Here is a 25900-nt window from a genome sequence, read left to right on the forward strand (position 1 = left end):
TTAAGGGATTGTACGCATCATAAACATATTCAGAACATCCACTTAAAGCTACACTGTGTAATTTTTTAAGTTGATTCTTAGCAAAAAAACACTTTGTTCTTTCAAAATGATATGTGCTCATTAATGTGTAATTACTTCTACCAACTAATCAAGTATTCTCGTGAGCGTAGAATCTGCCATTTAGAATACATACGAGCGAGTCGCTCGAATGGCGGCAGCCATCTTGAAAATCCATTAGCCAAAGAGGGACATACCTGGAAATTCAAGCTTCGCCTTTCGCGTTTTTACACTCAGTGGCACCGTGACGAATGCGAGGGGGAGATTACTCGCGACTTGAAATAATACGGCCAGCGTAGGAGTTAAAACGCCCTCGGAATGGGAGGGGCTAGAAAGTAATATTCAGTTGGTAGTCATAAACAATTTCACCGCTAGATGGGAGAAAATCCTACACAGTGTAGCTTTAAAGACTTCATGACACCTTTGAAAACATTATTTCAGAATTCACAGATAGGCAATGTAACATCTGAACCTTATACATCAGTGATGTAAAACGAACAGTGTGTATATTTGGGGAATTATTCCAAAGTAAATGTCCCAGGGAGTGCCACAAAAAGTCACTCTGTACTTCAAGATAAGCAAATTAACAATATCATTTTATAAATAATTTCCTTTATTAAAGTCTCAAGAGTGTGTGTTAATTTGTGCTCTGGTAAACAAATTCATATTCTGTAGAATTACTGAAGAAATTCAGTACTTCTGTAAATTCAACTTTAGGCTTTGGTGATAAATGTTTTCAGATAAGATTGTTTGTATTTCATTATCTATTTAGATTTAGAAACAAATTTCAATAGAGCTGTTCAGTCAGTTAAATAAATTAAGGTCTGCGGTTAGCATAGGATTTTCTCTGTCATCTTAATAAAAAAACATTCAAAAGTTTGGGGTCAGTAAGATTTTTTTTTAAAGTACTAAATGCTTTTAATCAGCAAGGATGCATTCAATTCCTCTAAAGTGACAGAACTTTCTAATCATCAAAGAATCCTGAAAAAAGCGTATCAATGTTTTCAACACTGATAATAATAAGAAATGTTTCTTGAGCAGCAAATCAGCATATTAAAATGATTTCTGAAGGATCATGTGACACTTTAGATTGGAATAATGCTGCTTTGGCACCACAGGAACAAATAATATTTTTAAATATAAATGTTTTTTACTGTATTTTTGTTCCATTAAATGCAGCATTTATTGCGCATAAGAGACTTCTTTGAAAAACATTTAAAAAAATCTTACCAATCCTAAACTTTTGACTGTTCTAAAAACTATGGAAGCTTGTTTCCGCCACAGAATAAAACATTTTAAGAGATAATCGCGACTTTTTATCTCACAATTGCGAGTTTACATCTCGCAATTCTGAGTTTATTTCTCAGAATTAGGAGATATAAAGTCAGAATTGCGTGTTATGAAGTCAGAATTGCGAGATATAAAGTCAGAATTGCGTGAAATAAAGTCGCAATTGCGTCTTATAAAGTCAGAATTCGGACTTTTTTTCTGGCAATTGCGACTTTATATCACGCAATTCTGACTTTATAATACGCAATTGGGAGATATAAAGTCAGAATTGCATGATATAAAGTCGCAATTGCGTGTTATAAAGTCAGAATTGTGAGATAAACTATTCTGAGGTAAAAAAAAAAAAATCTTTTCCCCCTTAGAATTGGACTTTATATCTCACAATTGTGAGTTTATATCTCACAATTCTGAGAAAAGATGTCAGAATTGCGAGATATAAACTCGCAATTGCGTGTTATAAAGTCAGAATTGCGAGATATAAAGTCAGAATTGCGAGATATAAACTCGCAATTGCGTGTTATAAAGTCAGAATTGCGAGATATAAACTCGCAATTGCGTGTTATAAAGTCAGAATTGCGAGATATAAAGTCAGAATTGCGAGATATAAACTCGCAATTGCGTGTTATAAAGTCAGAATTGCGAGATATAAACTCGCAATTTTGTGTTATAAAGTCAGAATTGCGAGATATAAAGTCAGAATTGCGAGATATAAACTCGCAATTGCGTGTTATAAAGTCAGAATTGCGAGATATAAAGTCAGAATTGCGAGATATAAAGTCAGAATTGCGAGATATAAAGTCGCAATTGCGAGAAAAAAAGTCAGAATTCTGACTTTATAACACGCAATTGCGCCTTTATTTCACGCAATTCTGACTTTGTATCTCGCAATTCTGAGAAATAAAGTCAGAATTGCGAGATGTAAACTCGCAATTGTGAGATAAAAAGTCGCAATTATCATTTAAATTTTTTTATTTTGTGGCGGAAACAAGCTTCCATAAAAAACCCATATGAAACTCCAGAGGAAACCCAATCTAAAATGCTAATTCACTTACTGGTTTAAGGACTACACAATGAACAGCTTTATTCTTGAATTGTTGGACTGGAGGTCTTTTATTCTGGAATAATTTTCTAAATATTCTGCCATTTTATTTCTGAAGGTTTCCTATCCATCTCTGCACTGGCTCCTTTTTCACAGCCGTGTACAAGACTCAACATGTACCTGAAATTGTAGGAGATGAAAACTCAAGTTTTGAACCAAGTAATAATTTAAATGGATTATTTCCTCCCCCCCCCCTCAGAAGGCTTTAGGCTTTTGACTGACGGACATCCTTCCACTCCATCTTGGTGCTTTGTAAAGCCTGTGTCTTCTTCTCGTCTACCTGCACGTAATCCACCCTGTACTCGTCTGCCAGCAGCGGTTTCTGAAAACATCAATAACGCAATATGAGCAAACCATCAAAACACTAACCAGCACGGCGGAACTGTATCAATCCTGCAGGCAGATTTATGCCATGTCGTGTTTAGAGACAAAGCAACTGTCACTGGGACAGGAAATGCTGAGTCACTTTAATCGCTGCCTGAAGATTCACAGAAGAGCCACAGAAAAGATTACTACAACAGATAGCAGTGCCCACTAAAACCCCATGCACACACACTACATATGTGTTTGTATAGAATGCTTCAGATGCTTTTAAGAGATTTATTTCTGAAACTTTCACTTTATGGCCACCACTGACCTTCTGGACTGGTGAGGGGGAGGCAGAGTTGAAGTCAAGTGACAAGTAATCCAGCTGAGAAGGCCTCATCCAGGGGGCAGAATCACAAGCTGGGAACAGCCGAGAGTCCTAAACAAAGGAAAAACAAATATACCCACAATATATAATAACAATACACACACACATATATATATATATACATTTGTGTTCAAAACTATCACCAAGGCTGCATTTATGTTGTAAAATTACTACCATTTAAAATTCTATTTTAATACACTGTAAAGTGTAATTAATTCCTGTGATGGCAAAACAAAATTTTCAGCATCATTACTCCAGTCTTCAGTGTCACATGGTCCTTCAGAAATAATTCGAATGCGCTGATTTGGTGCTTAAGAAACATTTATTATTATTATTATTATTGTTATTACTACAGTTGTGCTGCTTTTTGTAGCAATTGCTATATTTTTTCTAAGGTTTGGTAAATAAAAAGACACTTATTTTAGTTTTGCTGTTTGTTTCGCTGATGAATAGAAAGTACATTGAGTTAAAATAGAAATCTTTTGTAACATAAATGTCTTTATTCTCACTTTTGATTAATTTAATACAACCTTGTCAAATAAAATATTAATAATTAAATTTGAATGTTATTTTAAAAATCTTACTACCCCAAACTTTAGAATGGTATATATATATATATGTGTGTGTGTGAATATATACCATATATATATATATACATATATATATATATACACACACACGTATATATATATATATATATATATATGGAATTTATGTATAAATAAAGTGACAAAGTTGTATACTGCGTATAACAGTGTATATACATTATAAATATTTTTTATATTTTACATGTTTATGCTTAATCTTAAATTATGATTATTTACATAATGGTTTGCATTTCTTAACTATATGCTGAGTTTTTCTATGCACTCTATGCTAAAGCTATTTTCGTTGTAATTCACAGAGATTTACTGTTGTTTTCTTGCCTTTTTATCATTCTTTTGTTAGTTTTTTTCTCCCTCTGTTGCCCTCTTGCTCTTTCTAATTTTAAGGAGAAACAGAGCAATAAATTATTAATGAGAAAGGAGGGCTTAAACGGGAAGTCACGTTACCGTTGGCGTGATGCTCCCTTCCTGTTCAGAGCCGTTTAAGCCCCATCGCCTGTCCAAAGGAACACACTGAAGTGATGTGCTAGAGACAAAACACACAAACACAAAACAATATCTTACATAAACATCAGTGTGTCACAAACATGTAAATGAGAAAAGACTTGCGCAGAGGCAGGAAATAGAGATCAGGTGACACGAGGAAGACATCAACATTTAGGACACAGACAGAAATACTAAAGAGAATGACACAGACGGAAAGGGTTGAGAAGAAGAACAGATTTGCAGAGGATCAGTTTCAGGTCATTTTGATCTTTGAGTTTGTCATAATTCAGTGTTGTGTACATCTCACCTGGGTTCTGTCATGGTGCGTGTGAGGGGGACGTGGAAGGGACATTCAGAAATGGTGGACAGGCCCCGTAGGTCTAAAGGTGGCGGTCGAACTGTGAAACCAAACACAATGCAAAACGCTCAAACACTCCTTATCTTTTTCTTCATCCACACAACACACACAAACACACTATCACTGAGTTTAATGAGGCATTTCCTTTGTGTGAAGGTGCATGACCTGTAGGAGCCCTGTGCCTCCACTCAAGACACAATGCTGTCTGCGGTTCCTGATCTGCGTCTCTGACAGTATCATGCACTTCCTCTCTTGTGCTTTTGTCTTGGCAAACCTACATTCTCAGTTTAAAAAGAATTCGAAATATGTCACAAAGACTTTCTTAAAGAAGTATGCATGCAGCTATTCAATGAAATACAAAAATACCAGTGTGTTGCTCAGTGCACACTATTATATATATTAAATATTGTGACGTATCTGAAATTCTTTTAACAAATACTAACATAAGTGTGTCAATCATAAACATCACAAACATGTATGAAGCACCGCTCACGCAGAAGTCACTTTCAAAGCCAAACAGCTTTCTGTTGGTCAACGTGATGAATTTGCATGACTAACTTGAACCTACTATGGAAGTCTTTGCCAAAATTCCCAATTGCGTGGATTCCTATTTAAAATGACTGGATTTCGCCCTCGAGCAAATCACTGAACCACCATAATCGTGGACCATCTCCAAGCAACTCACAGTTGTAGAATCGCTTCTTGAGGGCGAAATTCAGTCATTTTAAATAGGAAATAGGAATCACGCAACTGGGAATTTACGCAAAAGACTTCCGTACTGGGTTCAAATCATTGACCAACAGAAAGCGGTTTGGTTTGGAAGTGACTTTTGCGTGAGCGGTGATTGATATATCGCTACATTATTGTCAATTGACAATGAAACTTTTTTTGCCCGTGCTAAAGTGACCGCACATTAATTCGGCTGTGGCTTTGTATGGAAGGCAAAGTATTTGGCAAAATTGAGAATTCGATATTTCAAGGCAATCCTGTCAATTTACATTAGTAAAACAACTCTTGAATTTAGAGCTTGAAATAGAAATGTGGTTTCTGTGTGATACACAGATCATGAGCCTCTGCTGCATCTCATCTTCCTCATATTCATTTTCAACATGCGTCACTCTTCCGTACCTCTCCTCACATGAGAACATTTCTCATTTTTCCATTTCTCTTTTTTTTTTTTTTTTTACGTAGTTAACTGAAATGAATGAAATTGCTTCATGGCAGCAGTTCCAGCTAACACAACGCACTATATCACATCACTTATTTCGTAAAATATACGGAGCCCCTAAAAATACATGTTGAAGGAATATGTTGAAAGAAAAAAAAATTAGATGGGGGGGTAAATTATTTGTCAATGCTTTTGCATTTGTTCGCAAAATGTTTGCGTTCCCCCGAAATTTTTTGCGTTCGCTTGCAAACACCTTTGTGTTCTTTTCGAGCAAATGGAAAGTTAAACGCAAAACATTTTACGAGCGAACGCAAAGATTCTCGGGGGAACGCAAAAGCATTGACAAATGTTCCTTTAGGGGCTCTGTAATCAAACATTCTTAAAAATAAAGATTATTTCATCGGTTCTATGAAGAATATGGAGCTTTCCATTGCACTAAAGGTTCTTTATAGTGGAAAAAAAATGGTTCTTTAAGAACTGAAGGGTTTTTTAGGGAACCCAAAATGGTTATTCTATTCTATGACATTTATGTCAAAACCTCCTTTTGGAACCATTAGTTTTTAAGAGTGTACTTGTGCAAACACCTTTAAAAAGTACAAGGAATCAAGTTCCTAAAACTATGACATCACATCCTGTTTTGACTAGATATTAGTCATTGGTACAATTTTTTTTTAGCATGTGGTAAAACGTGTTAGGAATATACACTGTGCAAAAGTCTTAGGCATGTTAATATTAGCCACCCCCCCCCCCCCCCCCAAATGGTTTTAAGTCAGTTATTTATATCTTTTGCTGTAGTGTGTCAGTAGGAAATATCAGTTTACATTTCCAAACATTCTTTTTGCCACTAATTGTAATAATCCATTGAGATTTGTGTATGCACAAGGCGTCTGACAACAGCCAGGATGATCTAATCCCACCATCATCGAGTCTGTCTGTGATTACATGAAGAAACAGAAAAAACTGAGACAGACTAAATACAGAAGAACTGTGGGAATGTCTCCAAGATGCTTGAAGAAACCTTCAATACCATGTACTTTGATTGTGAATGATACTGGTAAACTTTTACTACATTTTCAACCCGAAAACATTTACCCCGTCTTTTTGGTTTAAGGTTGCGGTCGACTGGAGGAGGCTCAAAGTCGGGTTTGGAAGGCGCGGGCAGCTCTGTTTTGCAGTTGGTCAGTAGGGAGACAGGCAGGCTGGAGGGGCTCATGGGTATGTAGCCGTCTGAAGTGACATTAGAGCAGCTGATTGGTGGGGAGGCCATGGGCACATATGAATCCTCACAGTGGTTTTCAGTAACTGTGGTATTCAGAAATATCGGCTAGAAATAGCCGAGGTACAGAGAGAGACACACTATGATACATGTGGTTTCTGGCAGTGAATATTCAAATTGATGCTTATTTACAGTGTATGTTTAACTTTCTCCAGGCTCATTTGACTATATCATATTTGAATATTTCTTTACCAGGTTGAGGCTTAGACGTTTGTTCCAGTTTCTTCCAGCAATGTCTAAGTCTACTGAAAAAAAAAAAAAAGACATTATAATAATAAAATATATAATAATTTTTTTGGAGATGTTTCAATGAGAAAAATGGCAGAGGGGGGTGAGTCATTGATAATATCTGTTGTGTGTATTTGTGTGTATGTTTACCTCTCCTAAAGTGGTCTATTCCTGAAAGTGACGTCCTGCGAGGGAGGAGAACAGGTTGCGTCTGATTACGACCGGTATCTTCGTTACTGTGGGGATCGGACAGGTGTGTAGGTTTGGGTGGGAGGGGAGGAGGCGTCTGTGGGTCTGATGTCACGCAGAAGGGTCGGTCGAATCTGAAAATGTCCGGTGGACGGCGTAGAGAGATGGGAGATGAGAGGCAGGACGAAAGTGACGAGGAGAGAGAGAGCGGACCACAGGGGGCGCTGAACGGGGGCTCGGACACCCCCGCCAAAAGGAAAGGGGAGGGGGAGGAGTCAATGCGAGGGGTGGGGCTAAACACATCCTCTGTGTACTCAGACGAGCTCTGCTCAAAGGATCGTTCAGAGTTAGAGATGCTGTCACACCTATAGGGAAGGACAAACACACATAAATGCTTAAGAAATAAGCACTTTTTTTTTTTGTTTATTCAACTAAATAGTGTTATTCAAAATAAAACCTGTTGACGAAACTCTTCAATGGAAAAAAATGTCTTCAGAGAAAGCATATGGAAAAAGTATGCTTTGTTGTGTCATAATGAAACTATTTTTTTTATACAGGCTTTCTTTGCTGAATCATTGCTCATTTAGAAATGATAAATTTGCATAACAAATTCCAAACTCTCTTTTGCATGTAAAGCCTTAGGAAGACAACACAAAAAAATCTAAATAGACAAGTGAACTCACAAGTTAAAAAATTAAACATTTGCTTAAGTGTTGGAGCCACTCAAATCTGGTTCACATTAGAAAAGTTGTTTTAAGGTCATTATGAAATAAACATTTAACCTATTTTTTATTATTAGACTTTCCTGGTCTTCAGCTGTTCATGTTATTATAGAAGAAAATAAATGTTGTTTTTAAGATCAGAAACACAATTATTTCTTTCCAATTTCCAATTCATGTTAATTTTAATTAAAAACTTCGAAAACAAATTTCCTGGAACATATATACTACAGTTCAGGTGTGGCGTTCTTTTTTATTTTTTTTAAGAAATTAAACATTTTAGATTAGGGAACACATATTCACTATTAAGTAGTTGCTTATTTGCATTCATGTTACTAGCATATTAGCTGTTTATTAGTATTTACACATATTACGTCAGATAACGTCAGTAAATTATGGAGTGCCGCAAGGATCTGTGTTAGGCCCTCTGCTTTTTTTCAATATGCTGCCACTTGGTAATATTATAAGAAAACATTGGAATTACTTTCCATGGAATGCTCCATCAAATGCACATTATTATCTGCTTACTGTTATGAACAGCAGCTACGCTAGTTCTTTTCCATTTGCTTTTCTGTTTTATCTCAGGATGCTCATCCTGAGGCAACTAGAAAGTATGTCAGCTCCAGTTTGGATCCAGCCTCTTATGAAGAATTTTCTATATATCCTAATCATTTGTTAACAACATGTATTCATTACTTCAATGAGCTCATTGTTTTCTGCCTTTACTACATTGTTAGCTAACTGTGTGATTTGTATATGTACTTTTCTAAAATGTACAACTTAGACACAGTCACATCTGATAGCAGATCACTCTAAATTGTAATGTAGACACATGCATTATCTGTAAATCTGATTTAAAACGATATGTATTGTAAAAGGGGCTAAACAAATAAATGTTAATTTACAGTGGGGAATTCTACATCGCTTAACCCTACCTCGTACCTAAATATAACCACTACACCAACTACCTAACTTAAAGCTTGAGTGATCGAATGGAATTCAAGCGTAATTCAGGCAGGCCACTGATCGCTAACAATATCAGCTGACGGTCATACAACTGATTTGTTACTCCGCCTACTCTAATCAACTACAATATAATCCTATTTTCAGAAGCGGTCCCGAGTGAACTATCAATATACAGGGATTAGGAGTGTATTGATGGAAAACTCCAGTTAATAGTGAATATGTGTTCCCTAAACTAAAGCGTCACCTTACTTTAATTAAGCAAGGATGCATTAAAGTGATCAAAAGGGATGGTAAAACGTATAATTATAATTACAAAAGATTTCTATTGCAAACAAATGCTGTTCTTTTTTTTTCACAAACATATTAAGTAGCTGTTTTTAACATTGATAATAATAAGAAATTATTATAAGAGCTCCAAACCAGCATATTAGAATGATTTCTGAAAGATAATGTGACACTGAAGAAATAAGGTACTGAAAAGAAAGCGGTTATTTTAAGTTGTAATACTATTTCCAATATTACTGTTTTTACTGTATCAAGTGTGAGCATAGAAGATATCTTTCAAAAAACATTAAAAAAATGTTACCGACCCCAAACTTTTGAACGGTAATGCAGCTCTGAGAAACCTGCAGTTATTTCGGTAATCAGCTAAACCCCTCCATAATGACGATCAGTATTCAAAACAAAACAGCATTACAAAAATCATTATGCGTTCTTATAAAACCATTAAGTCCCTACTTTGCATGCAGGTCCCTGAAGATTTTATTTGAATCTAATCACAGTGTGTTATGCTGCAGTGACCAAGATCAAAAGATTTCACTGATGCGAAAAGCATGAGAGATTTTCTTTTCTCATTTATTCTCTCAGTCACCTTTATTAAATCTGATTAGAGAAAAAGCCGTTAACTAGTCAGGCGATGCATGGAATGAATCTCAATTCTGTATCGAGATTAACATGTAATTATTGTTTTTGCAATATGTGATCATACGAAGTGAGGTGGGCCTTGCCTGACGATGCTCTTTGTCCCGGTTTCACACTGAGAGAGGAAGAGGTAGTCGAGCGGAGGGCTGATCTCTGATTCGCTAGGCCTGTCTAGGACAGTGTGGCTGTCGGTGGTAACTGTGTCCTGATTGGCCACAAGAGAAACATGAGGAGAAAGTGCTGGAGATGGCTGCTGGGAAGAGGGAGTGCGATTTAGACTGTCCATTGATTCTGTCAAAGAGAAAGAGCAAGAGAAAAATAAATAGATTGGCTTTTATACATTGATTTATTTTGGATGTCAAAAAATTGCACACATTTAACACATTTCATTTCTGAAGTACATTTGCTTTTAATTACCAGAAGGTGGCAGACCAAATCACCCCTTCCAGCCCCCCACACACCACAACCCCCCCCCCCCCCCCCCCACACACACACACACACACACTCTCTTTCTCTTCCTGTTTAGACTCAACAGTGCATTAGTAGTGGCCAGACATTTCTAAACCCCACAGATGAACACGTGAGCCTGTTACACGCGCTGAAAACACATGACATGTTCACGGTCGATTTTTTGGGGTGTAATCGTTTCTCTTCTTAATAGTAAGCAAAAATGTTTTTTGGAAGGTGGAACTGAGTTGAAATAACGCAGATAAAGGTCATTGCGGAAAGTTTTGTGCCGCTTGCCTTCCATCATGGTCATATCTGTGTGTGCTGTGAGAATCTGAGTGACACATCTCTCATTTTGGGAATTATAGTTGAGCAGGTTAATTAAATAGGTAGTTTCAAATTATCCAAATCATTTTAATTGTCCATAAACAGAGGTGTCCAGTGATGACTCAGTGTTTGGACGTCTGATATCACACTCAACCTGCTGGTGCTTGAAAGACACTGTGAGTAATGCTGTGGGTAAACAGTTGTAGATAACCGGCTTTTTGATCACGTTGCAGCTAGCATGCTAATCTAAGGGGGATTGTGTGGGCTCACATAAACATTGCTTCTTTGGCAGAGCCTACTATTGGGTATCCAACACTTGAATAACTGACAATGACTCAGAAGAGAAATCTGAGCAACACCAGGCATGTGGTTGTATTCATTTTTGTTCTCGTATATATGTACTGTACATATCTAGCAGATCTTTCTCAAATGTATAAGCCTGTAACATTTTTTCACAATGTTTGTACAGTTAGTGTAACATTTTTTGAACAGCTTCTTTTATACAGCTGCATTGAGAAGCCATTAATTATTATGTAGAGCTGCTTACACCTGCAGACCTAGGTTGCTGTGGTAAAGGGATTCAGGAGAACAGAGCAGTTGTGAGCAGTTGTCATGGTGATGGGGTCAAAGGGACAGTAGAGATACAATAAGTAGTAGTCATGGTACTATGGGGTCAGAGAGAGAATAGAAATAAGTGCAACAGCCGGGTTCCGGAAGTAAAAACTAAATTCATGTTCTCCAATGGTGAAATGTATTTTTTAATGACAACTTGGAAACCTACTGTGAGCTACGATGTTATTAATCGATAGTATTTGCTTCTGTTGAAGCTGTTAGCCCGCATTATGTCATATTAGTTAAAAAAAAAATCGTGTTTAACATCAGAATTCATGGGAAAAACTACATTACCCATGATGCTGTACAGAAAATTCCACCAATCAGAGAGTCGAAAAAAGTAAACTGCCAAAAGATACTTGTTTGAGTTGAGCAAAATCTGCCCAGAAACGATTACTAGTGATCACCGCGAGATCCTTGCCGGTTAGAAATGTGTCAGAGTGTGGTCCGACTTCCTCTGATGTCTTTCTACTCGTATCAAAAAACTCTAGCGATGGTGAGGCGGCCGTGACGTATTCTGCACTCAGGCGCAGTTGCTCTCCTCCAACTGATCAAAAGCACGATGGGAAATGACATGCTGATGACACAGCTTAATGCTTACTGGTTTAAACAACCATGCTGCATTGTTCTAAAATGTTTGGTTTTAAACTCTGATAACATATTTTTATGTGTATAAATTACATGTGAATATTCCCAAACTCTCTGACAGTGCGATCACACAAGTACTTTGGGTGTCTTGTTCATCATAATTATTTTCATATAAAAGCAATGATCAGTGGTCATGGTGATAGGTCAGCGGGACAGTATAGATAAAATGAGTGGTCATCATGGTGACAGGTCAGAGTGCGAGTAGAAATACAGTGAGTGGTTGGTGATGGGAGGGACAGTGGAGACACAATGAGCAGTTGTCATGGTTATGGTTTAGAATGAGAGTAGAGATACTGTGAGCAGTTGTCATGGGGATGTGACAGAGGGACAGTGGAGACAATGAGTGGTTGTCATGGACATGGTGATGGTCACAGGGACAGTGGAGACTATGAGCGGTTGTCATGGTGATGAGTCAGAGGGACAGTGGAAACACAATGAGTGGTTGTCATGGTGATGGTCATGGGACAGTGGAGACACAATGAGTGGTCGTCATGGTGATGGTCATACGGACAGAGGAGACACAATGAGTGGTTGTCATGCTGATGGTCAGAGGGACAGTGGAGATACAGTGAGTAGTTGTCATGGTGACAGGTCAGAGTGAAAGACATTGAGAAGTTGTTATGGCGACAGAGAGAGTAAATAAACAGTAAGCATGGTGACAATTCAGAGTGAGAGAAGAGACCAAGCGGCAACCTCCCCGTCTCTCTCTTGAAACCATCACGGAAGTGAATTCAACGGCAATTCATCGACTGGCCGCTTGAGGCTGGGTGCAGAAGTGAGTCAAATCTGTATCTCCCCCATGTTAAAATACCCAACTTTACAGCAGAAAAAAACACGTTTGCAGCCTGGTGCAAAAAGTGGCTTTGGTCTATATAGCTTATTTTTCCCTTCATGACAACTGTGAGGGGGGTGGATTTTTTTTATAACTCATCCGTTTACATTATATTAAGCCTTAAAGTTCTGCATAATTAAGGGTGTGTCCACTTTTGAGTGACAGGTGGATTCCCTCTGCTGTGGTCATTAGTCATCATTAGCCGTTTGTCTGCTGTCTGTTAGCCGTCACTTTAGGGTTTTTCGCCCATTTTCGTTTATCCGGGAGTGACGAACTGCCAATATGGCAACAGTCGGCCACGCCCACTTTAGGCTTCAAAAACGGTCTTCAGAAACCTACGGGTGACGTCACGGACACTACATCCATATTTTTTTACAGTCTATGGAAGAGACATAACCATGTACTGTAACTTGTGGCTCTGGCAGAAATCAACATTTGAGTTTACAAAAGTTCAAAAAAGCCTTGGTTTAACAGGACCCCAGTGTATGTTCTGAGTGTGTTGACACATGGCCTGAAGCAGGATCTGAAACTGTGGCCCTCCAGGTGTGACTACAATCTCTAAACTGTTCTTCTCTAACCCGCTGTCTGTCTGTCTGTCTCACTGCAAAAGAGTCTGCCTGTAAATAAAAAGCTGAGTTCCAGTTCATGGCTGGAGTCCTGCTGGGGTTTGTAATGAGGTTAGCGGCTAAGCAACGACTGAGACTTTGTGTCTCCAAAACTACACTCGCTGTTTCAACAATATGTCTGATAGTCATGTCTGGTCTTCATCAGAGACTTAAGCAACATGAAGAAAGAAACGAATTAAGCCTTTTTCATCTGTGCATGTATGTGGAGAAAAGGGCATGGACGTGTATGTTGTTCTGTATATACTAGCTCTATCTTTCACAATCAGCCTTTACCAGTTTAGAGGTGTGTCCAACCATCCAGTGTGTTGTGTATTAAACAGTAACCAAGTGCGTGTGTGTCTGAAAACTTCTCGGCTGCTGAATCACTCATCTTTTTGCTATCTTTCCAAGTAATGTGTAACTTGAGGTTTCTCTCACTCTCTGTGTTTGGTATATGCTAACTGCTAACATTCTCCCTGCGTCTTACACTAATTATAGTGCCAGCTTTAATAAAAACATATTTCTCACTATAATAGCAGTCATATGTGCTGTGGACACAGATCATGACGCTATAGCTGTTTGCTATTATTAGTTAAAGATATGAGATGTCACATACTTGTGAGCTGTCTACGTTATGACAGACGTGTGTGTGTGTCTGAACGTTCCTCAGTGACGCAGCTGTTGCTCTGCAGACTATTCGAAAGAGAGGAAGAGAGATGGAGGAATGGAACAGAATATTAAAATAAGACCTCGCCTATATTACAGCGTCCTTCTCTCACAGATTCTGTCCGCATCTCTCAGTCTCAGCATCTCTCTCTGGAGGAAACATACAGTGGCTAATTATTTCCCAGTCTAAGTTAATTCATTTCAAAACTGCAGTGAGAGTAATATGAATCTTTAGGTTAATGGAGGGATCTGATGTGATGGAAGGGTTGTTTTTAGGAGGCTTTTTACGTACAAGGGTTTTTCCTGTTTTAGCTCATCTGTAGCACTTTCCTTTCTCATAAACCCACGCACATACACAGAATGTTTTTATTACCGGCGTGTTTACTGCAGAGAAATACATTTGTAACTAGAATTTAAATTTTGAGGTGCTTTTCTTTTCTGTACCTTAGCGTGAATAAAATTATACATTTTTCATGTATACCTCTTTGTTAATGCCTCACCTGATCTTGTTTCATCACCTGTCACTTGTTGATGTACAAATGATTATTACTTATTTATTCTAATTTATATAGTGCATATTTACATTACTTTTCAAAAATTTGAGGTCAGTAAGATTTTTTTTTAAGAATTTGCTATTTGCTTCATTTTATTATTTTTTTTATTACGGTTTCCACAAAAATATTAAGCATAATATATAATAGCAGCAAATCAGCATATTAGAATTATTCTGAAAGATCATGTCACACTGAAAAGTGTAGTAATGATGAAAAATCAGCTTTCCCATTATAGGAATGTTACATTTAAAAAAAAAATATATATATATATATATTTCACAATATTACTGTTTTATACTGTATTTTTGATCAAACAAATGCAGCCTTGGTGAGCATTATTTAATTAATTTATTGAATGTAATAATAAATTGAATTTTGTTAGACTGGACACTGCATTCATTCTGACCTTCTCAAAATTTTAATATTATCGAAGCAAGCCCATATGTTAATGTTAATGTTATTGTGTAATGTTTTGCATGAAAAAAAAAGTAAGTGTGTCTGTAGTGCTCAGACAAAATAGGTCACGAACTGCTCATTCATCAGTAAAATCTTCAGATAATTTTGATAGTGTGATGATAATGTAAAGGGAAAAGAAATAAGATATTTATGTAACGTATTACATTAAATAGACAAGCTAGTATCAACATATCAACATGTCTCTCCTCTCTTTCTCACACACGTCATCAATTGCTGTGCTCCTATTGGGTCGTCATTAGACAGTCTACAACAAGTCTACAAATTCTGACACTATCAGAAGCTATGATTCATGAAAAAGGCAATTGTGAGCATGTCATACTAAGCTGTCCAAGGCCTAAAAACAAAAATTGCACGTTTGTAATAAAACGCCTCACCTGCATGTCTGTTCAGTCCTCCAAACGTACAAATCTGTCCAATGTTCTGTACCCAGATGTTCATCTCTTCTACTGTTTTGGCCAGCAGGTAAAAGATGCGCGTGGTGGTCTTGACCACAAATAGGTGCTGATTTTGGTACTGACGTTTAGTGGGCCGTACCTCTGCCTCGATGGTGACCTCACACTCCTGCAAGTCGATGGTTCTGATTGGTTTACGGGAGCTCTTGCTACGGTAATATTCCAAAACGTCAGGATTCCCGCTCATCCGACCCCTCCGCAAAACAAACCATCGCTTTCGCCATGACTGAGAGAGAGAGGGACAGAGAGTGAGAAAGAGGGGAAGAGAATTAGATTAGCATCGTCCTTCTGGACACTCTCACATAGATTAGCAATCAAGTCTCCTTTGATCTTTAGATCTTATCTTGACACATGTTGCTCTTGGTTGGCCTTATTTTGAACAAGTTATCTGTATAAAAATATTTGTATTTTATAAACTTCAGTCTTTATAAAACCAGAGTTATTGTTATCTAAAATTAAAACTATAAAAAAAATATTAATTGAAATAAATATTGCATGAAATAAAAAAAATATTTTATCTAAAAATAAAAGGTAATAGTAAAAAAAATCTAAATATATTATATAATTAAAAACAATAATAAAAATAATAATAAATACTAATACTAAAATAATACTTATCACAATATACTAACTTGCTCTTCCTCTGAAACAAATGTCCTTTTCCACTGATGTCACTAAGTCCATGGTGGCTATTGGATACTGCTAATGAATAGTCAAATAACTATGTACTAAGCACTGTTTTAGCAAATTGGCTCTGGCTCCATTCTGGTATGTAAATGTGCAGGGTTCAGGTTCATGAACTCAGTACAAAACAAAGTACTTCAACTGTCTTCAAAGAAAAGTGATTGCTAAACATAAATTTAAACGTACAGTATGGAATTTTTCCCCGCTAGGGGTCGCTAACCTCTTTACAATAACAAAGGCGTAGTTTGATGACGCAACATTTGCTAAGAATTATGGATCTTGTCGTCAACGTCAAACCGACCGATCTAATAATGTTTATGGATGAGTGAATACATCTATGTTTTTATCATGACTGTGATATGAAGCAGTTCGGGATTGCTAAGAGACAGTTATCAGCTCCACACGCGACGCGAGTCCCGCGGATATAAAAGGAATATGGACATTTCATTCTACCGAACTACACGCAAGTACAGAATTACTACTCACAGGTCAGTTTATTAGACAAATTAAACTTGTGAGGTAACGCAGCGCTGTTTCACTTGGTCTAACATTACACTAGCACACTAAACTGCATTTGAATGTGTTGAAATGTATGTGTTAGTTTGTCTGTATGAGACTAGCAGTAAGCTAGATCAACATTAGAATAATGTTCTATTAGAAACATATTCTAACATTTTATCATTGTTGAACTATATAACATTGATTAGTTTTATGTAAATGTATTCACCTGTTTAATAAAGTACATAGGAGCGGTCGAAGTCTCGAACGTGGAGCTCTTGTTTATATCTCGAAAACACCGCGCTGATATTGATTCTCGTTTTAGTTCTCCTTTTTTATCCAAAGTCTGCTTGCCATGGTCCATAATGTTTGAACGAAACAACAACAGCGTGCAGATAGACATTGCGAACTACACAGTTGTCCATGTCAGTCGCCTTGGTTACTATCAGAGGGCTCTGGTTCATAGCTCTGGTTGCTATGGCAGTACGAGTGGAAACCAGGGACAACGCGGATATGACGCCATTGACGGCGACAAAACGGAAATAAAGAAACGGGACGTGTCTTCGAATTAAAGTACAAATTTCTCCTGGTTTGAAAGTTGTTGGAAACAGTCGGGACAATGTAAGTACACAACTAAAAAAAATATATAACATAGATATAGTGATTTTTGCTATTTTTAAAGCAAAAAAGTTACATATTGTGCCTTTAATTCAAAAAGTAGATTCAACAAAATATTAAAGTATTATTGTGCAAATTAGACTTGCCACAATGTCCTTTTTTTCACACCATGTGGTATCTGTGTTCAAACCGACTGAAGAGCCATTTTAATAGCGCAATAGCCTTTACAGTAATGAAAACAGCTTGATTCATTTGAACTAAAAATGAAACCAAAACTCCAAAAAATAAAGTGCATTAAAAATAAACTTTAATCATTACAAGCGTTCAGTTCAGTCAATCACCCCAATATAAAATTTTGCACCACTGTCGTCCCTTACCGATCGTAACGTATACCGTGGAAAGACTAGTATAAATGCAAGAACAAACTTACAGATAAACTTCTGACTAAACTGGGCAGGGCGTGACCTGCAGTTAGAGATGACTTACAAATGTACTTTCCAAGAAACACACAGACCAATCTTATTACACATATGGTTATGAAAAGTAAATAATCAACACCAAGTCAATCAGTATAAATCCCCTGGCTTTACCAGCGACTGTAATCAGTGCAAAAACATGCTTATTAGATGTATTAAGTTATTATTCTATTAAGATATTAGGTTATGTCATCATGAGGTAATTGGGTTAATATTAGCTTATGAGGTAAATGCATTTACTCTGATGTTATTAGGTCATTATTTCTGATTATTGTACATTATGTGTTATTTTAGTAGGTTTTCCCTGTGCTACCAAGTGCAAACAGTACCTGCCTCAGGTGACAGCTGTAAATCTTTCAGAGAGGTTGCCTATTTTCAATGATGTAATAGAAACTATTATAGAAACTACAGCAGAAAAACATTTCTAAGCAATGAAAAAGACAGGAAATAGCAGTTTACTCATAGTTGCTCGCTTTTTTTCTTATTAGGGAAGATAATACCCTAATATAGGCTACTATACTATACTATACTATACTATACAAAATATACTAACTTGCTCTTCCTCTTGCTCTATATAAATAGCCTTGGAAATTGCTCAAGTGGAAAACAGCTTATTAATCAAAAATGATTTAAAAATGCAGAACGTTTTCTGTGATGGGTAGGTTTAGGGTTAGGGGACACCCAACATTTGTGTGTGTATTTGCATTTATAGATAACTTTTATATTTAATTTTCCTTTTAATGCCAATGTAAAACACTTTTTACCAACAACTAGTATCCTTTTTTCAAAAGACACATACTTTTTGCTATATATTTTTATTATATCAGGTTTGAATGGTGTGACATACTCAGTTTGTGCTATTGCACAATTTAGGAATTATGATTCGTGAAAATGAGATGAACTCCAGGTCAAAAGTCCATCTGACCATCAGATACGGCATCAAAAACCCAGCTAAAACCCAACCCAAAACACACACCAGCTGTCATTGCCACTAGCTTATAGTCTTTTTGGAGTGACTCCTTATTCCCTTTCATGAGATTGTTATTCCATCAAAAAAAAAAAAAAAAAAAAACCTGGATCCATCAGAAACTTAGTACATTCTCTTTTGCTTCAGTCTGTGACATAATTCAGTTTTCTGTTGAAACATCTTTGTTCAGTTAGTTGCTGTTTTCTTTCTGTAACCAAGATTTTACCACAGAAGTCAGCTGTTTCACAACCCCTGACAGTAAAGACGTTTCTCACAGGCCTACTTCTCCCAGAGTGTTGTTTTCTCCCAGCAATATTTAATAAAAGGCCACAATCTCCAAATTGTATCATCAGGAAAATCCTGACTTCCTCCCTTGAGGTCGTTTTTACAGATATACAAATATGTTTCAAACAAATGCATTATGAGTAAGAATGCCACAGAGCTGCAAGATTTCTCTCATTGTGGACATTGTCACAAGACAAACTCTCTTCCTCTTCTCTGAGATCCAGACTAAGTGCTGACATGAGTCCTGAGAGCCAGATAAAGCAAGAAGAGACCAGAAAAGACTTCTCCATTTACTTTGGTCTTACAGCCAAACTTTTAATCCAAAGTGACCTTTAGTCAGAGGTGTAAAGTCCAGGTTCAGAAAGTAAAAGTCCTCCTCAGTATTTTGTTCCAATCATAACTGAATGAAAATGACATCATTTGGTCGGTCTGATGGGAGTTACACCTTTCACACTCACAGATCATTTGCTTTAATCTGAAAATAATCTAGCCACACTCAATTCACTTTAAACACAACTTTTTTTCTTTTGAAACACAAAATGTCAAAGCTGCTCTTTTCCACAAAACAAAAATACACAGTGATCATTGGCTGGCTGTCAAGTTCAATTGCAATTTCGGCTTATATAAAAAAAAAAAAAAAAAAAAAAAAAAAAAAATATTATGGCTATTGTGTTCATGCTTTCAGCTGTCAATATGAATATAGTACTTTCTCACATCCATTTTACTATATTTAAATCCATTCCACAGATTGCACAAGCACACAGAAAGGAACAGCATACTAAGCTGATATATTAACCTTTCCAATAATACTGTAAGTGGTATTTGTATAAAAAATGTTTGACACTACAGGCCAGTTGTTGGGGGAATGTGGCCACAAAAGCCTCCTTAAAAAAAGCAATCACACCTCATTAATTTTGCACGCAACATATGCACAGAACACAAAGTAAATATAGACCTGTTTTTGCTGAAATGCTGCTTACAAGGCACAAATCTCCATCATGGTCTTTATTATTTAAAATATTCGGACATGCAAGAAATAAAGCTGACAAAGGGTGAAGTGGTATATCCTGAAACCTAAGCAGTATCTCAGTAATTGAGCATTTAAAAGTGTGATCACTACCCTAGTGATTTTTTTTTTTTTACCAAAATGTAGGCTATTTAAAAAACATTTATTTCATACTAAGTATACTACAAACCCATTAACATACTGACATACTGCTTGAGACTTTACTGATATAAATATAATGAAACTTTATTTGGAGTTTTTGCATAATGCACACTTCTTAATATTAGGCCTTATCACTATAAGTAAGGATATTATGATCTCTGTATAATATCAGTCTTTAAATGCAAGATATTTAAAGTGTACCTATACTGTAAAAAAAAAATACATCCCCAAGTCAATATTTTCTAGTGACTGGTCACATCAAAATTTTTCAATTAGTCTGACGTATTATTTCTCATTGAGCCAATGTTAACAGACTATTGCAACAAGAATTGCACTTGGGCCAATTAATAAATTTAGATGTGACCAGTCACTAGAAAATTTTGACTTGGAGAGGTTAGAATTTTTTTACAGTGTAAAGTATACGTATACTTGATCCACTTAAGCACAATCAAATATACTTAAGTATATCTTTAGTTGAACTTCAGCACTGTTTCCGGATAACTAAAGTGCATTAAGTACAAAATGACCTAATTTAGTATACCAAAAAAACACAATTGTTTTTAAACAGATTATGGAAAGTTAAAGAGCACAAACCAACAGACACTGATTAAAATGTGCTTATTCCACACTGACCCACTAATGTGTGTGTGTTTGTGTGTGTGTGAATCTCACTAAACCACATACATTACCCTTCCCGTGTCTGAACAGTTTTTCTGCAGAATTTTTCATCGAGACCACACTTAGATCTGAGCATGCTCAGAAAAGCACGGTCAGAGCATGGCCTTGATTTACCTCTGCCTCAAACAAAGACCTTCTCTCTATTCTTTCTATTGGAATGGCTATATTTTCTTCCCCTTATGCATGCGTGTTTTAGTCAAAGAGAGGAACTAGAGCTACGTTTTCCCAGAACCCTTCACAGAAGGGAAGTCTGAAATTGGCCCAAACGTTTGTCTCCAACAAGCGAACACCAACACATTCACGTTTGCATGTGTGCGTCTTTGTGTATGTTTATGTGCATTGTGGAGAACAGTAAATTGAGTCTGTATGAGTTTGTTTACATGTGTTTGGAGCAAACTACATGTTTGTGTAGTTCCTCTTATGGAAAAGTGTTGTGTAAATGTCTAAACTAATGTTAAACAATGTGTTTTGTTTCCTCCCTAAGGTCAACGACAAAAAGTAAATATCCACGGAGCTTTTCCCATAATTCTTTGCACAAACAAGTAATAATAGTCTTGATAAAGTCTTTGCATTGTATGCATGGGCTAATACATTAAAGTAAAATATACAGTGACTCTTTCTACAGATTACACTGCTTGGAAAATGGATGGATGGATGATTCACCTGCAGCGCAATCTTATGGCAAGACGAGGGACTTCATCGCAGTGTATTATTGGTATTCTAGCCGTTGAGTTTACGTTGGTTCTACACCTGCTATTGCGGTGCATTGGGATTGAATGAGTGCACTCGATAACTTCCACTATGGTTTCGGACACCACTACAAATGGCTATCCCATCAAATAGTGCCCTATTTAAGGGTATGGGGGGCGATGTCGGACACAGAATGCATCCGTGTGTATCCGAAATATGCAGTGTTTTTAACATTTATTTAATTATGAGTTCTGAGCGTTCTCCCATAACTCTGCCCTCATTCATTTGTATGTTAATCTGTAAGTGTTGTTTGGGCAGTTTAATATTAGAATTTTGTTTAAAATCCTCCACAACGGCACCGCCCCGTAACATCAAGCCCCACCCCCCAGCACCCCCTTAAAAATACGTTCCCGCAGCTAAGGCAGGGAACAAGTGTTGTATCATAAATGACGGAAAATTACGTCAATGGCTGGGAAAGAGTTAAGTAGATTTGAATTGAATTCCTATGTACTACCAGTTGACTACACAAGAATTTACATATTCAGATTTAGGAACAAATCAGTTTTCTTTATAAATCAATATTTTCAGACAATGTAAGTAAAACTATATATATATATTTTTTTTAATAGGCTAATCAATCAAAAGAGTAAACACAACTACAAGCCAAGTATACTTATACAATCTCGATCAAAAGAGATTGATACAAGTATTGGACAAATATGTACTTTTCTGTCAAGACAAGTAAACTTAAGTGTAATTTCAAGTATATTTCCGAGAAGTACACAAAGTATATTTCTGAGAATTACATAAAAAGTAGACTGAAAGTATACTTTTTTATTTTTAGTTTATAAAAAGTATACTAATAGCACACTTGAATAAACTTCCTTTTTGCAAGGGTATAGCAGCCAACGCACAATAACTACAACATAACACCATAATCTATTAATACATTTCTTTCATATTAATTACCTAATTATCATGCATGGAATACTACATGGAATATTTGTAAAATAAAATAATCGCAATTTTTTTTTTACTTTTAAGCTCAAAGGTGGTTAAAATGGAGAAATATGTCAAAGAAATAGAGACCTGTCACAGCACCTTAGATACACACTTCCCCTTATTTCACCCCCTTTTATATTAACCTAAAATCTTGAAAAAAGTTCACAGACATATTTTTTGTGGACTAATCATTGCTGATAAGTTGCCTTGCTCATCTTTAAAAAAAGTCAACAAACCGAAAGAAAGAAAGAAAGAAAGAAAGAATGAAAGAAAGAAAGATCACACTGATAGCACACAACAAACACTACTTCCCAATGTCTGACATTTTACTCTCTGATGAAGCCACAAAACCAGAGAAAGAGAGAGAGCGAGACAGAGAAAGAGAAAAAGAAAGAGTGAGTGAGAGAGAGAGTGTGTTTGTTTGCTCTTCATGTAGTGCCTTGAACTGTTTACTATGACACACACATACGCACTAAACAGACTAAAGGCACACTTGTTTACACATGTGCACTCACTCTTTGTCAGTCCCCTAGTTCCACCTCCTAATAGCAGTCAAACCACTTTTGCTTGTCTGGTCTCTGATAGCACACCTCATTTCTGAATGCAGGGTCACTCTCAACTGCCTGGCACCCTACACTTCCCATGTTTTGCAACACACCCAAATTTCACAGAAACAGAGCGAAAGAGAGTGAGGGGTGGGAGAGAGCGTGTTTGTGGTGTCAGGCTGACACTTTGAACACTCGTCTTATGACTGAAGGTCCTCCCTGCCCTTCCTCTTCTCAACCAAACAACTGAGACCTTCACTTTCATACAGAGGATCTTGAGAGTTTCTCTGTCTGTCTAATCAGGTTGTAATTAGACTAAACAGTGCTCTTCTGCATATAAATCAACTTTTGAATATTATTGTGCACCTGCTTTTGGAAGGCGTGATTTACAATCGTGAAATGCATGTAGTAACAAGCGAAATATAACCTCACTATTATATTTAGCCAAACCAGTAACAAAGGAGATTAAAAGATTAGTAAATGGGTAGTTGACATGTCAAACAGTGACAACAGCACTACACTAATGCTGTCTTGTCTGACATGGAATTTTTCATTTCAAACTACGGTTCTGAAACAATTATTGTACATGTAGACATGGAATCTTTGTAACACCACAGGGATATTTAAGTAGACTACAAAACAGTTGGTTCACACACTATGACAATAACTATATTAGTGTCCACACCAAGGGATGATAATGTTCTTTATATCAATAGTGTGCACTGCAGTTATGTCGTCGGCTGCTTTAAAGGCTCGTGTGGATTCTGATTGTTTGTCAATGTTTTTTTTATCATTCGTCTGCTATAAAAAACGTTCTAAAAGTGATTCCAAAGTTATATCAATCCCCATGTGTCGTTATCGTTATAGCTGTTCTCATAGAACTTTCATGATTATTAAAACTTAAAGTTATGCTATAGTTATCGTTTGAACAGGCCTTTATAATGACAACAACACAGAGGAACAATATAACTGGAATCACATTCAGAAGGATTTTTTTACCCAATCAGAATGCACCAGATATCAAAGAGCTTAAGGATTTAATTAACTATGCCTCTAATAAAACGTTATTGTCCATTGGTGTGGATGCAAAGCTAGGTATCATTATAGTTATAGATCTTGGAGTGAACATCCCTTTACACTGTTAATAGTGATTACAATTACACTCATCCCTATTTATTTATAAACAGAACTGAGGTCAACACATACACAGCACCATTTTACACAGTAGAAAGACAACAGTTAGGCTGTTTCAGTTTAAAACTGTTCCAGTTATACTTTATACCTGTTTTACTCTACTTATTAGATTCTGGGACAAGGAAAACAGGCTCAAAAAAGTAGCATTTGCTGAGACACTGTAGCTTCTCGTCTGACAGATGAAAGCACAGGGTCAAAATGAGTGCTGAGCACAGTGAAAGACAGTAAACACGTAAACAGACGAGGAATGAGGAAGAAACGAGGAAGGACGATTAAACACAAGGGAACAGGACAGGACAACAAAACGTGTACTTTGCATTTATGCAACAGACAAATAACAATGAGACAGCAGTTACATGACAAAGCATAAAGCATTGTCACTTATACAATAAAAGGTAATGTCAAAATGATATAAAAAGAATATATCTGAGATGCATTCAATGACAGAGTAACACATGGAAGTGCCTGTTTAAGTGGTTGCACAGGTAAACTGCTTTGTCACAAAGCACAGCACTGAATTTCACACAGGCAAGAAGAGGCTATGCAAAGCAGCAAAGCCACGTGCAAGAAGGCACACAAATGCTGCACAAACACAGCTGAGAATTAGCATGTGTAAAGCATCTCATAACAACGATCAAAAGTCCACAGGCAACAGAAATCAAAATGCAGCCAAGCAGAGCCTTCGGCACAGCACAGTTAAATAGTAAAACACTGACAGTGATGGAAAGCAGCAGGGAGAGCACAAGTGTAAGCAATACTGATGCACATAGTTGAGAACATAGTATGTCTTAAAATGCAATTAAAATCAAACCATGCAGCACAGGGAAACACAGCAAAGAGATCCTGTGTTATAAAAACACAGAGAACATGAACTGACAGCGGATCATTATACTGCAGTGCCCGCTTCTAATGCTGAGTACATCACACTCACGCTCAGACACACAGGACTTTAACTCACAAATCTCTTTAGCTTCTTCTCCGGAGGGGATTTTATGAGCCATCCTGTGCACACCACATCGTCCGCGCTCATAGCTGCTGCGTCTGTGTGCGTGTGTGTGTGTCCGTTGCTGATTGCAGACTGAGAGGAAAGCAGTGAGAATCCTGTGTTTAACCCCCCCCCCCAAACACAGAGAGGAGGAACTCACAGCATCGACCAGGCAGGGACTGAGTGAGACAGAAAGAACGAGAGAGAGAGAGAGAGAGAGAGAGAGAGAGAGAGAGAGAGAGAGAGAGAGGAGGAACAAACAGAGGGTGGGAGGAGAGAATTTGTGTTTTTGTATTTGTATGTGATCTGTGAGAGGACATGTATGTACACGCAAACCGTCTCTGTGTGTGTATTCTGGGTGGAGGAAGAAAAGATGTTCCTCCCTCTAGTATCTTGTAACAAACCCAGCACATGACCTTGTGTGTGTGTGTGTG

The 25900-nt window shown here is 37.0% G+C and overlaps 1 protein-coding gene across 3 annotated transcripts; it reads right to left on the reverse strand.

Moving 5' to 3' along the window:
- Positions 1-2322: 2322 nt before the first annotated feature.
- gab3 (GRB2 associated binding protein 3) lies at positions 2323-25643 on the reverse strand. 3 transcript variants are annotated; one of them, XM_084414399.1, is made up of 10 exons: positions 25440-25642; positions 15599-15902; positions 10143-10347; positions 7412-7815; positions 7226-7275; positions 6850-7081; positions 4539-4629; positions 4193-4271; positions 3084-3191; positions 2323-2768 (listed from the first exon to the last, which is right to left on the reverse strand). In XM_084414399.1, exons 1-10 carry the CDS (start codon positions 25509-25511, stop codon positions 2652-2654), a joined length of 1662 nt encoding a protein of 553 aa, XP_084270525.1. In that variant the 5' UTR covers positions 25512-25642; the 3' UTR covers positions 2323-2651. The 3 variants fall into 3 exon arrangements, 2 of the variants coding, with proteins under 2 accessions (XP_084270525.1, XP_084270524.1); XM_084414398.1 differs by having other exon boundaries at positions 7226-7278; XR_014627965.1 differs by lacking the exons at positions 2323-2768; positions 3084-3191; positions 4193-4271; positions 4539-4629 and adding an exon at positions 5775-5974 and having other exon boundaries at positions 6106-7081; positions 7226-7278; positions 25440-25643.
- Between the last annotated feature and the right edge of the window lie 257 nt (positions 25644-25900).

This window comes from Rutilus rutilus (genome assembly GCF_951802725.1).
Source record: "Rutilus rutilus genome assembly, chromosome: 7".
In the NCBI taxonomy this organism is placed as follows: Eukaryota; Metazoa; Chordata; class Actinopteri; order Cypriniformes; family Leuciscidae; genus Rutilus; species Rutilus rutilus.

Excerpts from the sequence above, each read along its gene's own strand:
- gab3 (XM_084414398.1), bottom strand. The coding sequence starts at position 25,511 with ATGAGCGCGGACGATGTGGTGTGCACAGGATGGCTCATAAAATCCCCT. Across the intron at positions 4,272-4,538 it reads CGCACCATGACAGAACCCAG|CACATCACTTCAGTGTGTTC; the intron begins GTGAGATGTACA and ends TTTTGTCTCTAG. Across the intron at positions 2,769-3,083 it reads CCCCCTCACCAGTCCAGAAG|AAACCGCTGCTGGCAGACGA; the intron begins GTCAGTGGTGGC and ends TGATGTTTTCAG.